This window comes from Macrotis lagotis, chromosome 7 (assembly GCF_037893015.1).
Source record: "Macrotis lagotis isolate mMagLag1 chromosome 7, bilby.v1.9.chrom.fasta, whole genome shotgun sequence".
NCBI lineage: Eukaryota > Metazoa > Chordata > Mammalia > Peramelemorphia > Peramelidae > Macrotis > Macrotis lagotis.
In genome coordinates, this window is record NC_133664.1 from 130418745 (window position 1) to 130436633 (window position 17889).

General features: G+C 33.4%; 1 protein-coding gene across 4 annotated transcripts in view; it reads right to left on the reverse strand.

The window, feature by feature from the left end:
- Positions 1–17889, reverse strand: part of PTPRZ1 (protein tyrosine phosphatase receptor type Z1) — a 242516-nt gene that overhangs the window by 22573 nt on the left and 202054 nt on the right. For 2 of the 4 annotated variants that reach the window (XM_074193813.1, XM_074193815.1), the window contains exons 15-22: positions 15771–15856; positions 12755–12775; positions 12480–12576; positions 7359–7441; positions 6411–6545; positions 5377–5511; positions 4293–4456; positions 1388–1523 (exon numbers count right to left, since the gene is read on the reverse strand). In XM_074193813.1, the coding sequence (XP_074049914.1) occupies positions 1388–1523; positions 4293–4456; positions 5377–5511; positions 6411–6545; positions 7359–7441; positions 12480–12576; positions 12755–12775; positions 15771–15856 (857 nt within the window). The remainder of the gene's footprint in view (positions 1–1387; positions 1524–4292; positions 4457–5376; positions 5512–6410; positions 6546–7358; positions 7442–12479; positions 12577–12754; positions 12776–15770; positions 15857–17889) is intronic. The other 2 variants (XM_074193814.1, XM_074193816.1) reach the window with 1 other exon arrangement.

Here is a 17889-nt window from a genome sequence, read left to right on the forward strand (position 1 = left end):
GGAGTTTAGACTAGAAGATCTCTTCCAGGGGCAGCTAGGTGGGCAGTGGAGAGGATGCTGGAGTCAGGAAAATGAGTTCAAATGACCTTGGATAAGTCATTTAACCCTGTTTGCCTCAGTTGCCTCATTATTAAAATGAGCTGAAGAAGGAAATGGCAAACCACTCTAGTATCTTTGCTGTGAAAATCGCAAATAGGATCATAAAGAGTCAGACGTGAAAGTCCCTTCCAACTTTAAATTGTATATGATGAATCAGTGTTAGGAAAGGAAAAGGAAACATGTTGAAGCATAACAGTTTACTATTCTTTGAATGATGATGATCTTAGTCATTGGTACTTTGTTTTCGTTGTTATTATTGTTTCCCTCAGAAATAATGATTTTGTGCTGATCCGCCTTCATCCTTAAACTCAATTTAAGAGATAGAAAATCCCTCCCAAGAATTAACTCCATTATTACTGATTTGGTGTTGTACTCTAAATGAATTAAGCACATTGACTCCTTAATGCATGTTATTCAGTCGTTCAGTTGTGCCCGACTGTTAGTGACCCTGTGGACCCACAGCACACCAATGGGGTTTTCTTGGCAAAGATACTGCAGTGATTTATTATTTCTTTCTCCAGTGGCTCAAGGCAAACAGGGCTTAAGTTTCTCGCCACAGTCCCAGCTCTGCTTGGGCAGCTCACTTTCCTCTGAGTCTCAAGTTTCTTCATGGGTAAAACATATACCTCTAAATTATAAATGTCTTAAACAAATAAGGGTGACCCCTAAACTATAATAGATAATATCTTGTATTTTCTTACCCTTTAGCTTCTAATATAGTGGTTTACACATTCCATGAATCCAGATTTGGATTCAGTCCTTCTCACTCAAGGTTCCAGATTTAGGTATTGAGCCACCTACTTGCCTCCAAGGCAAAGAGAGGTTAAGTGACTTACCCAAAGTCACACAAATAGTGTCTTAGGCCAGATTTGGACTCATGTCTTTCTAACTCCAAGCCCTGAGTTCTGTCCATGAGCCCTCCTAGTTGCATCTCTGGAAAATAGGACCACAAATCCCATACTAGATTAAATCAACAGTTTATCCAGTCAGCTATTCCCCTTCCAATAATGACAAAAAAATAAAAAATAATCTGTTCTTTAGTGACTCTCTGTAATGAAGTAAAAAAAGAGTTAGTCTTAGACCTAGGCAATCTGGATTTGGATCTTGGTTTTTCCAATAACTAGTTCTGTGATTTTGTGCAAGAAACTTAAATCTTGCAAGTCTCAGTCTTCTTATCTGTAACATGGAGGCAATGCTACTTTCCCCCCTTACTTCACAGCGTTGTAACCCTTCAAATACCATATGAATGGGAGCTCTTATTCAGAAATAGTGACATATCTTTTCTTACCTCAGTTTGTACCAAATAGTTTCTTTGTGAGCGTATGTGCTTCAAGAATCCAAATATGTTGACGGTTCCTTCATGTTGGATTTGTTGCAACATGCTGTCTAACACAATGTAGGTGCCTGTTCGTCCAACCCCAGCACTGAAGGGGACACAAAAACAAAGGAACACTTCAGAGAGAAGCGTGGAAAATGAATTTAAACATGGGTCATGATTGGGCTGAAACTAGATGAATCCCATGAATGCTTTAGCTATCCACCATCAAAAAAGATTTAGCAATAGGGGCAAGCCTTCTAAATCCAAATGGACTGTTTCATATATTTATACTGAAATCGTTGTTTGAATATTTCTGAGGGTTTTTTTTCTTCTAGCAGAAACCTGATGCTACTTATCTTGTGGGTTTTTTTTAATATACTTAGAGAAAATAAAAGCTTTAGGTTCATGCAATATTGCTTTGGTTCCAAGAAGAAAAGGCCCATATGTCAATATTACTAGGCAGATATGGTTGTGAAGGTTTTGATATTAATAAAGCATGGAATTTTATAAGCTGTTCTACTGAAAATGTCATTTCAGTAAGATCTCTGAAAAATAAAGCCGAACTCCAATCATTTCTAAAGGACCATTATCTATTGACTCCTTCAGAACCACTGCCAGAGGTACAGATTTAGAGGAAAGGCTTCTTTTCAAATGCTCCCAAGAGGATGAAGTACTGGAATGGAAAATCAGCACCTGTTCATACACAATAGCCTTCTACTTCTCTATTGCTCTGAAACAATCCCTGACCTTCAGAGTTATTTTTCAGGCATTTTCTGAGTTTCTTTAGTCTAGCTATCATCAGATCATCAGATTAAAGAGATCAAATAGTTCCCTCAAACTTTGTTTGAAGGCTTTTCCTGAGATCAGGAATCATAAATAGCTAAGTTATGGCTCAAAAGGAAATCATCACTGCCTTATATAATACCAGTATCTCCTCATCAAAAATAGCACAAAGCTTGGGTCTTAATGTTTGCAGCCATGAAGTTGCAGTGGAAAACTAAGCATGAAGCACTTAAAAGATTTTTTTTCTTCCTGCTAAGAGAGTTTTCTAGGTATTCAGAAGTCCAAGCTGGGAAATAAAAGGTCCCTGGGCAAAAATGAAGTTGGTACATAGAATGTCTGAAAAAGCAGTATGGTTCATTGGGAAGAACTATTGAAATAATAGGAAACTGGATTTAACTCTAGTTCTGTTTGGGCAGGTCACTCTCCTCTGTACCTAAAGCTTCCTCTTCGGTAAAATATGATCTTTAAACTCCTTGAAGAAATAGGGGTGATTCCTAAACTATAATTTCCTTAAAGAAACTGATATCTTATATTTTGTTACCTCTTTAGCTCTTAACATAGTGACTTCCACATTCCAGTCACTCAATAATTTCACTTAAACTATGCAGCACTTAGGAGGAATATAACAGGAACATAGAGAAGGAAACACAAATTATGCTTAAAGTATATTAAAAATTCTGTGTGTGTGTGTGTGTGTGTGTGTGTGTGTGAGGAAAGAATACTAACCCCTTGGAGAATCACCTGAATTAGGCCAAGAAGGGAGATAGAAGACATTCCAAAAGATAGAGAGAGGTGCAAAAGGAAAACTTTCCAGGTAAATGAGACAACTGGTACAAAGGTAAAGAGAAATGAGAATTAATGTCACACTAGGATAGCAAATAGGTCAGTTTGCCTGAAATGTAGAATGTCAAAAGAGAGTAAAATGAACTGTGTGGAAAAATAGGCTGGAGTCAGATGGGATGGGTTTTAAATGTTATTTTTTGCCTGCCCCACCTCTCACTACCATTAAAAAAAAATTTAGATTGTAGTCTAGATCATTAATAAGCCTCTTAAACTTTTTGAGAAGGGAACTGAAACTGATATGGTTTGATTGACTCCAAATGAATATTATTATAGCCTTGCAGGGCTATGAAGATAAACTAAAGGAAATTGAACTAATGTACATGGAATTATTAAAAGCATTATAAAAAAGTAAGGTTTTATCTTATCTTCAGAGAACAAATGTCTGGCTCTGGACAAGTCAATTTCCCAATGATAGATGATATAGATGGAGAAATAGTTATCTTTAGAGAAGCAGCACAATCTTTAAATGTATCTAGAGATATAGCACAATCTCTCCATTCCTTTGCATACACACAATGTATGCATGAATATACATACACCAATACACACACACACACACACACACACACACACACACACACACACACGGTAATTGGCTTGCCCAAAGCCAGACTTTGATTTATGTATATATTATATGTCTATATGTCAAATGTCTACATGTCAAGCACACACAGAAATTGGCTTGCCTAGATTTTATATGTATGTCTGTATATGTATATACATGCATATATATATGTAGAGAGAGAAAAAAGAGAATCAGGGAGAAACACACACACACACACACACACACACACACACACACACACACAGATTGGGTCACCCTGTTTTACCCAGTCTGAAAGTACAATGATTAGTCATAGGCTGATTGGCACAAAAGCTCTGATCTGCTCCATTTCTGATCTGTTCCAGTTTATCTCACTTAGGTAGCCTTCTGCTCAGGGGCTCACCATATTGGTACTGGATTTGGCACAGCCACCCAATCTACTTTGATTCTACTGTGGTTCAGAACTTCTGAATTCAAGTGATCTACCAGCCTCAGTTTTCCATAGTAGTAGTAGAGATTACAGGAATGTGTCATTGTATGTGATGATAATGGAAATTTAAGAGAACATATATCTTCATATTCTTCACTGACTGTAGAAAATCACTCACGCTTTGAATTAAAGTTTGTTGACGCTATTCCTTTCTTATGAAGCAGAAGGAACTGCAAAATTTCAAAATAAGTTATTTTTATTGCTTTAAAACTTACCTACAGTGGACAGCAACAGGTCCCACTGCATGACGTTTAGCATGTGATGCCTTCCGTACAAATGTGAGCACTGGCAATGTGTATTCTGGGACCCCCATGTCAGGCCATTGAGTATAGTGATACTGTGTGACCAAACGGCCACTTGGTCTTCCTTTTTGGGAACCCTGAAGGAATAAATAAGGTGGTGGGGAGGAATGGTCACATTTGCAAAGGTTCTTCTACAAATCTCTTACTTAGCACAGAGACTGCCATCTCTCTTTTCAGAAAACTCACATTATTTCCTTTTATATATTTGTTGAATTATTTTCTGACTAACTCCACATCTCCCAGACCTTAAAATTCATAATGTAAATGACTTGGTTTTTTCTCCATTAAATTCCAAGTATTTCATCTTTCTGCTATGAAAGATCCTAGAGAAGGGATTCTTAGTCCTTATTTGACTCATAAATCCTAAGATGGTATGGTGAAGCAAATGGACCCCCTTCTTCGAATAGTACTTTTTAATGCATAAAATAAAATACATAGGATTACAAAGGAAACCAAATCGATAGAAATGTAGTTATCAAAATATTTTTACAAAAAATGTTCACAGATCCCAAGTAAAGAAACTCCTATGTTATCATTTTCTGTGTTTTCTCTGGTAGATATAATATTCTGATAATATCACAAACTGAAGATAATAGTTATTGTAATACCCACTGGATTAAAAATTGTGTAATCCCTGATTGACAATCAAATTCTCTTGGTTTTGAAAGGAAAAACTCTTTATTGATGATGAAAGCTAAACACTAATGCAAAGGTTTATTGAGCCACTTGTATTTAGCCTAAAATTTTCCATTATAAATTTCTATATTCAATTTAAAATTTAATTTAAATCATCAGGTAGTACAGCAAATATTCTGTTATATGTTATGATAAGGTATGGTTTGATTTTTTCAAAGCATTAGAAAACAATAAAATAAGCAAAATATTCAAATTAATTTAATCCTTATTTGATGATTAAGAAGATTCTTAAGGATCATGGAAGTACTTTTGTTCATAAAAGAATCTGCTTAACTAAATAATCAACTAGTAATGTACTAACCTTTTTGATCTTAGTGTTTCTAAGAGTAAAGTTCCGCACAGTATAATAGGCAAGTACACGAACACTCTTCTGTGTGACTAAAAAATTTCCATACTCTTCACTACCATCAACGGGCCAGTACTGATCACATTTCCTCTATAACAAATGAAGTCAAATTATAAGTTTGGTATTTATAATATTCAGTTTTTAAAACCAGTATGAACTGTAGGAGGTGACTCTTCTAAATCATCTTATTCCTTAGGCAACATCTTAATGAACTGTGATTTTATTAGCTTGAGAAACTCCCTATGTGAGAATTTCTTTACCAATGCAGATCACAACAAGGTATCATATAACATACATTGAGTCCAGGTTGCTGCCTCAGAGTCACACAACTAGTGGGTGAGAGAGCTAGCATTTGTACCAGGTATTCTGGATTCTAAAATCAGTACTTTACACTGACCATTTCCCCATGAAGCTCACACTAAAATCAATAAGAGGAGAGACTATAAAGCACTGGAGCTTGAAGAGCAATGTGGTGTCATGGAGGAAGTGCTGGATGTTGAGCCTGAAGACTTGAATTTGGGTTTGAATCCTGGCTTACTATCAGGGTACCAGAATATTCTGGCAATTTTATATCAATTCTATACCTATAGTCCTATGATTGTGAAGAAACTGAGGCCTAAAGAGTTTAAATAATTTGCCCAAGTTTGTAAAATTAGTTAGGGGTGTAGTTGGGACTAAAATTCAGGTCTTATGACTATCTATACAATATCTTTTCCATTTTACCATATTGCCTCTCAATCAATATTTTTTTAAATTATAAGACAAATATATGGGAAAATAATCAAACTAGTTAGATTTCTAATCATAAGCTTTTTGTTCTGTGTTCTCATCATTTCCTCTTTAGGTATTGTATTTGTGGGGGGCGGGGGGGGGCGAAAGGAATGCTGATTCATTTCCGTAACTTTTGCAGTTTCCTAACTATGCTTCTGTTTTATCTCAGGCAAGTGAAAAATCTGCTTTTCAAATACTATAATAGGTGATCTACGTACCCTTCCTTTTTCAACTAGGTTGGTTATCATTACGATCACTTCCACATTATGTTCCCATATCATTCTCCAGAAATCTTCTGCCGTTGATTTTAATGGACCTTGAGCTGCAATGTAAGCTTTTGGTCTGTTGTAGCCCTAAAAGGGACAAATGACAAATGTTACTACTTGTTTCTCATTTTAGTTTCTTGTTATAAGCTACTTAACTAGTGATTTTTTTTTGAAAGTGAATTTTTACTATTTCTGTAAAGACAGGGTGGTAATACAATTGTAGAACCTGAAAGTTCTCTGAAGCTTGTGACTTGTATTTTATCTATGACTACTATGTACACATCAATATAATTCTAGGAGCTTCCACATTTATACTTGTTTTCATCTTATAGTCAATAGGAAGCATGGGCCCATTTAGGGAGATCTGTCTTATTTTTATAGGCTTTAGTGAACTGGTTTTAATAATAGTAGGGTTTAAGGGTCTTGGGCATTTGAAACAGTTTGACATCTTCTTTGTCCCTCAATTTCAATGTCTTCCTTTCTTTTGGGATTATATTAATGGTACTTGATTTATCGTTTATGCTATTCAGAATCATATTTTTAATAAGAGACTTCATGTGTCAGTACTATAAGTTAATGAAATCTTTGCTCCCTCCTTAATTCTATGCAATTCAATAAATATTTTTTAGGGTTTTTTTTGCAAGGCAGTGGGGTTAAGTGGCTTGCCAAGGCCACAAATTTAAGTAATTATTAAATGTCTGAGACCGGATTTTGTCCTGACTCCAGGACCGGTGCTCTATTCACTGCACCACTTAGCTGCCCCTCAATAAATATTTATTAAGGAAGCACTGAGGAAGATTCAAGTTGGGGATCAAAAACAGTGCCTGCCTTCATGAGTCTTATCAACGATTATGTTTTAAGAAAAATAATTAATGTAGTTAAGGAAAAAAGTATACTTACATCTACATAATTGGCATTGATGTAATCAGTCAGTCTGCCATCTTTTTCTGCAAGTTGTGCAAGTTTAACCCTGCTATGATCATCTGCAATAAAAGAAAAGTCAAAGTAAACTTTGTATTAGAGTAGCTCTTTGGGAAGGGGGGCAGCTAGAGAGTGCAATATGTATTGCACTATCTAGAGCATCCTGGAGTGGGAGGCCTAGAGTTCAAACCTTGCCTCAGATACAGGTTAGTTGTGTGACCTTATGAGGCAAGTCACTTAACCCTGTTTGCCTTACTTCCTCATCTGTAAAATGAGGAGGAGAAGGAAAAGGCTAACGACTCTAGGATTTTTCCCAAGAATATGCCAAATTGGGGTCACCAAGGTTCAGACATAACTGAAAAAAAATGAACTGAGGTTAGGACAGGAAATTGATGCTTTGTCTGCTGGATTCTACAAATGAATTTTCAGATTTATCTCTTTGTTTAAAATTTCCCTGGAACTGTAATTAAATTCAATTATACAAGCATTTACCAAGTCCTGACAATGTGGGGCCATGGATACAAACAACAATGAAAACAATCCTTGCCTTCAAAAAGCTTACGCTATACCTAAGGAGAAGAAATATATAAGAACCATTGAAGTTCCTTGAATACTGAAGTGTTAGAGTTCTTTAGAAATATCTGTTTTATGTGTGGAGGATAAGATGGAGAAGGGGAAAAGGGAAAATAGTGAAAATAATATTATTGCAATCATCCCAACAGGAAGATATAAAATGACTGAGTAAATGGTAAGAAAGATTGGCTAGGTGAGTTATTGAGGTGACAGTATTTATAGGACTTAGTAACTGATTGTATATGTGAGTTTAAAGGCAATATCATGAAAAGATTGAGAATGTTAGTTTCCTAACTTTGAGTAATTCAAATTAAGGAGGAGTATTACAGAACCAATATCTGTGGCTTTGTCCTTTTCTCTTCCTCCTTTCCCAAAATAAGAAGCTGTCATTTGATACTTTGATTTCTTTCTTCCCATTCTGTAAAATGAATTGGAGAAGGAAATGGTAAACCACTCCAACAACTTGCTAAGAAAACCTCTAATGGAAGTACAAAGAATCATATACAACTGAAACAACTGAACGATTGTTATAGTGTCCTGAGATGTTTGGAGGGGCAGATAAAACAGGTTAGAGTAGATACAGAGAAGAAGAACCTGAGTGATGAGAGGAGAGAAATAACCGAAGGACTTGGGAAATTTATTGGGAAGAAGAGAAAAATGAAGAGATAATGACTGTTTTAACATATCTGAAGGTCTTTCACATGTCACATGTGCTGTACTAGAGAGGATGAGTACCAAGGAGTAGAAGTAATAGGGCAAACAATTCAGTTCACCATAAAAAAGAACTTCATAACCATTAGAGCTGACTAACAGTGCCCTAGGCTGCTCACACGATACTTAGAAATCTATCTTGGATCTTCGGATGTTTTTGGATGGTCATCTGTTCCACCTATTAAGGCGAGGCATCACCTGCTTCACCTGTTATAAAAGGGCATTCTATCTTGGGTGCGTGAAGAAGACAAAGGGAAGAGAGAAGAAGTAGCTTCTCTGAGGGAAGCAGGTTATTTTTTGTCAACCCTAAAACTGTAAAGAATTTAAAATTATAGGGTTAAAATAAAATGACAGAAAATATATGTTAGACATTTTTAAGTTTTATACTTTAAGTTTAATGCTTTATTATTTTTCTTACCTCTAATCCCTAAGGGAGAGACCATAAAGGGAAAAAATAACCACACTGAACTGGGAAAGAAATTGATCTTTTCATCAAAAACAGAATAGGTAAAATTATTGACCTGCTTTGTGACTTAACCATGAAAGTTGCACACTATCACTGCTCAAAACTGTTCCTCAAATACTATCATCCTTGTACAATACTGTTAGATCTCTTGTCTCTTGGCAGGAGAGTCTCCCAGCATCCTGCTCCTTGTCCTCCTAAAGTTGTAAATAACAATAGGTTAAGATACTCCAGAGTCTTAATTTCTTAAAAGTTTAGCACTTTAACTGAAATGAGAGCTGAGTACTCTCTAAAAAAATCAATGTTTCATCAGGATTATAGTACTGATAAATCATTATACTTTTGCACTTTAAGGGGTCCCTTCACATGATGCATTGTTAGGAAATAGATATTTACTGATGATGAAAAGAGTTAACCACTAAGATTATGGAGTGAGAATTTTGATTAATTTGATTATAATCACCCAAAAAGACATTCCATTATTCAATTTTCTAGACATATGGATTTTGATTGAAACTGGATAAGCAGGGAAATAATCAGTTTTGGAGAAAGTATCAAGATACTTAATCACAATTTCATTAAGCAAGTCAAGTCTAAACACAGCTTATTTTTTTGAGGTTGGGACAGTAAATATAGACAAGACTGTGACTTTGTTATTAGTGGCAAATATTGTGATGCATGAAAAGAACAGGTTACTTTGGACAGGGCGATATGAGTATAAAGAAGAGGTTTTGGCTTACTTCTTGGAAGACATTTTTTACTTAAAGAAAGATAAAAGTCTATAGTGAGTAGGGAGGATAGGGATAGGAACTGGACCTGTGATTTCCCTAGTATGGCCCCTTCTCTGAAATTTTTAGTCTTAGAAAGTTACCTACAGAAAATATCAAACTCAGAATTAAAAAAACAATGTTAAAATTGTCTTTATGTATAATTGAGAAAAATATTATTAAAAAATAAAATTGCCAAGAACACTGTTATCAAGTTATTTGGTGTTACAGACCAGGATGTTTCAGTGATAGAAGTAGTTCTTGCCAACTTCACAGTTGTGATTCATTACACCACACTGTTGGTTCCAAAGTTGAAATATGCAGCAGTCATCTTATATGGTTGTAGAACAAGAAATCATGAGTATAACTTGTAGTCCTAAATTGCATTTCAGGTATGGGGAGAGACTAGAAGAATGCCTTCAGTAAAAAAAGGGGGCTCAACTGTAATTTCTGAGGAAAAGAAAGGATCTACCTATCCAAATTGGCTTTGAGAGTATGACAATAAAGGAAATCAAGTATTGGTGCCAGTTTCAAAGTTGTAGAATGTGAAGGAGGAAATGGAACTGAGATGATAACATTTGCTCCAATGTATATAATAGAAACCATTTTTGGATCAATGAGAAAGGGATAGCAATAATATTTAGAAAGAGATGAAAGAAGATAAAGGAGAAGGATTTCAGGTTGTGGGAGGAAAAAAGGAGGGAAACCTGAAAAGAATGGGATGAGGCAGAGGCAGAATAGGGTCATGAACACTGCTGCTATGCAAAGGAAACAGTGTCCCACATATTCCGGATGAAATCATTCTTTCTGATGTCCTTAGAAGAAAGGAAGCAATAAAAGGAAGAAAAGGGTAAAGAAAATGAGGACCAAAGACCAGGATGAAATTATTTCCTAAAATACTATTAGAATTGAATCTTTACAAATGGAGAAGAGTATCAAAGGACTAGAGGAATATAAAAAGGGGAAATAATGAAAATGAAAATTTACTATTAGTCAACAGGTTAAATAATTGGGTGTCTGTGAATGTTTTGGTTTGTTGTATGGTAGGGGAGGATCGTAAATACTGTCTAAAATAAAGAAAAACTAAGAATTCAATGAAAATATCTGTACAATCACTAAATTAAAAGACTAATTATAAGCTGAATTGGACATATATTTGCTCATTTGGGAATGTTCATTTTATTAGAAATCTAGCAAGCAGAAATAAAAAAGAAGTACTATTAACAATTCCTTCTTTAAGGAATTAAATCATTTTTTTAGAGAAGCTGATCAATATTGAAGTCATATAATTGTTTAATTATATACAGAATACCTTCTATTCTGTATTATATTCAAAATCTGTGATTTTTTTGAGAATTAATTGGGGTTAATTAAGTAACTTGCCCAGAGTTACACAACTTCTAAGTATGAAGTACATGAGTCAAGATTTGAACTGAAGTCTACTTGACTCCAGGGCAGGTGCTCTATTTACTGTACCACCCTAGCTTCCCCTGTGATATTCTTTTTGAAAATTTTTTTTCAGTTCCAGATTCTCTTCTTCCCTGCACAGTCTCCCACTCATTGAGAAGGAAAGCAATGTAAAACCCATTACAAAGCCAAAGTCAAACAAAACAGATTTCTGCATTCAGTATCTTCTGAAAAGGGGGGGGGAACAAAAAAAGAAAGAAAAAGAAAAAATTATGGCTCAATCTTCACTCAAAGTCTATCAGTTCTTTATTTGGAAATGGAGGGAAATTTTCATCATAATTTCTTTAGAATTGTGGTGCATCATTGTGTTGATAAAAGGTCAGAATTTTTCCTTTTCCTCCTCCTCTTCTGGTTCTGTTTATATTGCTTTGCATCAGTTCATATAGAATCTACTAGCTAACCTAGAGATATTGGGTTTCAGACAAAGTAGCATATATTCAATTTACTTTTTAAAATTTAATTAAATTTAATTTTTTCCAATTACATGTAAAGATAGTTTTAGACACTGATTTTTTTGGTACAATTTTGAGTTCCACATTTTTCTGCCTCCCTCCCTCCCCTTTCTCTCCATGACAGTAAGTAATCTGATATGGGTTATATATGTACAATTACATTCACTATATTTCCATATTAGTCAATATATTCAATTTAGACAAGTCTTTATAATCTGCTTCACTAAAGGAAATTATATGTATTATAGGTCAAATTATACCTCAAATATATGCAAATGAATGAAAGACCTATTAATATGGGAATACTTTCTATCTGCTCAAATCAACAGCTCATTCATAACTCAATATATCTGTTTTAAGAGCATGCCATCTATAAATCAGCAATTGCGTTTTAGTAAATTGTCTGAGACATTTGTAAGTTAAATGACCACTTAGAGGCAGGATATGTACCCTCCTAATTCTAAGCCTTCTCTATTCACTACACCATACTGCACCTTCCTGAATTGCAGCAACAGTAAAAGTTACATTTTATATAGCATATATATTTATATATATATATTATATTTTATATTAAATATCATGGCTGTCAGATTGATGGCACTGTGTTAAATCAGCATTTAAACCTTTAGGTGATTCATACAAATTAATCATGTATAAATATACTTACAAGCAACAATGTTTATATATCGATTCTTATTCTTATTTTCTGGGTGGTTAGAGCTGTCTGCTGTGATACCAAGGTCAACAGTACAGCTCTGAACTTCCTGAAAAGAAAATATATATTTGCAGTTTCAATACATGTTCAGTAAAGCAAAGTGCCTTAAAATGTAATATGGAAGCCCAAATAACCAAAATCTTTTAGCAATTTTTCTATATCTTACAACTACTTCTTTGCTTTAAAAAACAAAACAAAACAAAGCATGCAGTGAAACAATGCCTTACCTGGTAAAACTCTTTCAGTGTCTAATGAGGGAATGAATGCAAAAAGAGTAAAGAAATCAAATTCCACAGCACACGACAGATGAGGAAAAAAAAGTGTTCATATTAGGTTTACAATGGAAAACAACTATGATCATGCAATAAATACATTTGTCTAATAGTAAAGCTGAATGCTTCAAACAACTGCATGCAAATAAAAAACACTAGATAATTTAGAATTTAAAGTAATTTTAAAAGGAAGAGGTAGGACAAATGATGAATTTTGAAAATGCAAGTGAGAAAAATTACATATTCCATGACCCTTCCTTTAGTAATATTATTTTTGTAAGTAATTTATAACTAATTTAATTTAACTACATAGTATAATTTTAAATTCTTATCTAACCACATTTAATTTCTTTACACTATATTTAAATGGGAAAACATTTCTATAATGTGTTTTTAATCAGGAAATTTAGTTTCTTCAAAATATTGAAAACCCTCAGTATATCATAGATATTTCATCATTTTGATGTATTTTCTTTTTTCCAAGTCTATCCCTGGTAATTATTTATTTATTTGAGAAAGCCTGTTTAATCTTCAAGTCTATTTGTCTGAGTATCTGAAGGGTTGTTATGTGGAAGAAGTATTAATTAGACTTGCTGCTTTTGGTTCCTAGGTGAAGAATGAAGAACTGTAGATAGAAATTGAGTTGAAGTCTTGTTCCACAGGAAAAAGAATTAAAACTATCTAAGCATTGAAGCTATGAACAAGTGGAAAGGTCTCTTTCAGGAGGCAGTAAATTCTCCATCAGTGGAAGTCTTCAAGCTAAGACTGGAGGAACACTTGCCATGTATGATATTAAGGTTATCCTTGTTTAGCTGTGTATTGAACTAGATGTCTCTCCCAACTCTGAAATGCTGTGAATTGTGGAGAAATAGCTAACATTTATAAAGCACTTAGTATGTTGTAAAAGGTACGCTTATATTATCATATATTATATATGAACATACAATAATATGCACAAGTATGTGAATATGTATATATATATATACACACACACACACACACAAACCTGTGTATGTATGCATTTTTTCCTAGTCCTAGTCTTTTTCTTACAAATCAGAACATTTATTTTTCAAAGATGATCAATATATATAAATTCTTTTTAATCACTTTACAGCAAAGTGATTACTTATAATTGAAATGATTATATTTCTTAAAAAAAGTTATAAGGCCAAAATTTAGAATTTTCCTCATTTATAAAAGACTTTATCCATCTGAAAATGCCAAAGTATAGAGAAAAAATTCTTATTTGGGCTTAAAAACAGTAAAGTTAGACAAAACAATTAATCACAGTTATGAATCAATTTATTATTGAATTGATAAAAGCTTCTTAAATTAGTGCTAAAACAATGAAATACATTTTTAAGAATTGAATTGAAAATGAAGTTACTTTATTAATTCAATTCTTTTTAAATGAACAGATTAAAAATGCCTTTGTTGCTGCATAAGCCTTGAATCACATGTTTATCTATTCCTGGGGCAAAGCTTGTCTGAAAATTTTCATTTATAAACTGGGTACTTTCTATATATGGGTCATAACACATAGATGACTAAGCCTATCATTCATATAAGTTTGGGTGTCTTCTCCTCATGTCAGTATAATCTTGGACTTTTCTGTTTTTTCACTAATAGCATGTATGCCTTAAGGACAACATTTAGAATATTGTAATAATGATTTAATTTAAGAAAAGGGTTTATATAGGGCTAACTTACAAAAAGGAAATGGTCTACGATGGTAGAAGTTGGTTGATAACTTGAAACTTTAAATATTATAAGTGCAATAAATAATTTTATTTAAAGACTTTCCCAAACTCCATTCTTCTCAGGCACTTTCTGTTATATAATTACAATTTGAAATATGTTGCCAGGGTTAAATGTATTCATTGTTTTTCATTCAATGAATGAGGAAAAGTCACTCAATTATTTGCTTCTGAAGTGATTCTTTAAGTCTACAAGCTCATGATGACTCTCCCTAAATTTCCCCTCACTTCAATCGAAATCCAAGGCAAAATGCACATCAATTCTCTTGGTGATCTTTTTATCCGGGCATTGGTCTGGAGATGTGGCTATTGCTCAGGGACAGAGGGGATCAGAGTTTAGACCAGAAATTTTTGTATTAAATAACCTCTTGTAAAGGTTTGATGAATAAGAGACCTTGTAGTATTCTACTAATAATTAGAACAAGTGCTAGATTTGGAGTTAGAAGAGACCAGATTCTTCTAGAAAATTTGACCATGAGTTATATTGTAAAACTCAAATAAGGGAATATATATGTTTACTTTGAAAACATTAAAGTGCTATATAAATGTTAGCTAAAGTTATTTTTACATAATTACATGAATAAAATAAACAGAATAATCTCTATTAATTATAACATTCAATTCTAAAATTTTGTTTTTTCCCTTGGAGATGGTCTATGATTTTATCTCATAAGGGAGAATTGATTCTGAATCAAAATGGTGAAATTAGTGTAAGGATATAGCATGTACATGCTACAAAATCCTGATCTTTAATGACTATTAATAGTTTTATTACTTTTGAAAATTAAAAAAAATTAACAACTTACTGACAGAATTCACAAAAACCAGAAAACACCATATATCCTGATTTTATGGAAGAGGACAGTCTATTTGCTAAAATTTCTAGTGATTAAGTAACAAAAATTCACCTGCTTTCAACTTCCCCCTCTAGGTTTTGCTTTTGAAAAAAACCAAAAAAAAGAAAAACACCAAAAGCCAAACCAAACCAAATTACAAAAAAACCAGGAACCATGACTCCCCCAACATTTTGGACAATTTATTCTGTATTAATATGAACAGCACATACCTTGGACGTCTTAATAAATTTTAAAGTTTTGGCTTCCCTAGAATCAAAATACTTCAGCTATCTCTATAGCAAGAAACAGATAAATGCAAACTTCCATGGATCTCATTCTTTGTATCACATTTTTAAAAGACATGCACAGAAAACATACCTCAAATTCTTCAGAAAACCCATTACTTGCATGTAAGTCTGAAACATGCTTTGGAAAGTGTTTTATAGGAATTGCTCCAATATCATCTATAGGAATGAAGGATGAAAAATTGAATAATTGGGGAAAGACAACAAATAATGAATATTTAGATGCATAAAGTATCAACTTATAATCAATAACATTATTTTCCCTCTAAATTAATTTTTTGATTTTCATTTTATGGTGATTGGCATTCTAAGAAAATTCTAATATGAAATGAAACACCAGGCCAAAAGCAAAATTGTTTTCTTCCATATTTGCTATAAACATGATTCCAGAATTTCAGAAATCTGATTGGTATAGTAATTTCTCTCCCAGTAGCATGTTCCAAAGAGAGAAAATACTACACACTTAAAATCTAACTTATAAATATCATATAACTATCATTACAAGCTACATTTTAATCTTTATTGCAGAAAGATTTTTGACAGCAGTTTTCCTTTAATTCTGGTGAGAAATCCTTACATAATTCAAAAAGATTTTATTCAGGAATAGTTTTAACTTGTGTTTTCAATAGCACAACAGAATACCTACAATTTATAGAACAATACCACTTTTATATAATTGCCGAATTTAATGTCTGGTAGCCAAATATTCTGATTGCTGTTTATATTTGAGAACATTTCTTTCCTTCTCTACATAAATACTGGAAAACATTTGTGTGCAGAATATTCATTAAGGAAAATGTCAAAAACCTTTGGGACTTTTAATCTGTAAAATTCCGAGAATTCTAAGTTGAAAATATGCCATGTAAACAAAGTCATTTGATCTGTTAATTAATTGTGAAGGGGCCAAATTATTTTAACTAGCTCTGTGTGTTTCCCCCTCCTTTCTGGAGTGCCTTTCTTAGATTAAACATATTACAATTTCACAGTATGCGATTTCACAAGTGATGTCTCCGACAAGGAAACATCAAACACATTTTACCAGAAACAGTTATTTACATCAACAGATGTTCAGCATTTAGGCCATCTAATATTTTTAAGCTTCAGTTACCAAGAATTTGTTGATTTCTTTTAATCAGGATCCATCTGTTCTCTCTCTCTTAGATGAGTGGACGTGAATACTAAAATTGAATTACCCAGTCAAGCTTAAGAAAAACTACACAAATGTGTAATTCCACTTTCACACCTTACAGAAAGATTCTGGCAAGAAATATGTTTTATAATTAAATAGGAAAACAGTAATAATCAGTCACACCTAAATCATGAGTCCTTTTAGTAAAGATCCCTGAAGAAATGAAGGCTTTTAGTATCTGTTCTCTTGTAAAGAGAGACTATCTCTCACTCATATATTGCATTCCAGTTTATTTTCCTGGTTGATCTACTTGATAGAGGGATGGAAAGGCTGAGAAATCTTTTCCTTTTATAATTTTATTTTTTGGTAAAAGCTGTCAATGAAAGAAAACTCATTTCCATTTGAATGTCAGTGGACTTAATGATAAGCTAAATGTGAATTCAAGTAATTCTGAAGGTCCTTAAATCACAGAGGTCTTTTAATTTAATTCAATTTAATCCAACAAATATTTCCTACTATTTTAATACAAAACTGATGATACTGTGAAAATATCTAATAAATCTACCAGTTAAAAATAGTTTGGTTCAATTAAAAAAATACCAGATTTGGGATCAGTGACCTGGAATGTTGGACTGACCACTTACAGCCCATGTGATCAGAGGCAAATTGGTTAACCTCAGTGGACCTGTAAAATAAGGAGGTTAGGGTTTAAATAATCCCTCAGTTTTCTTCAATCTCTAAATTTATGAGCCTATATAATTATCTTATGACCCCCATCTGGAAGTAGGTAGTATGGTAGAGTGGGAAAAACTCCTGGATTTATTGTCAGAGGACATAGTTTTAAAGTCTGCCTTTATCTCTTTAACCTGGACATTCAATTTTTCCTTCCTGGGTCTCAGTTTTCCTATCTGTAAAAGAAAAGAATTAAACTCAATGGCTTTTAATGTCCCTTTGTCCCTTCCATATATAAATTGACTTTCTCTTTTTATGTGATTTTTGTTAGTTTCTTTTTAAATGCTATTTTTATAATGACATGAAAAAATAGTTTTCAAAATTCATTTTT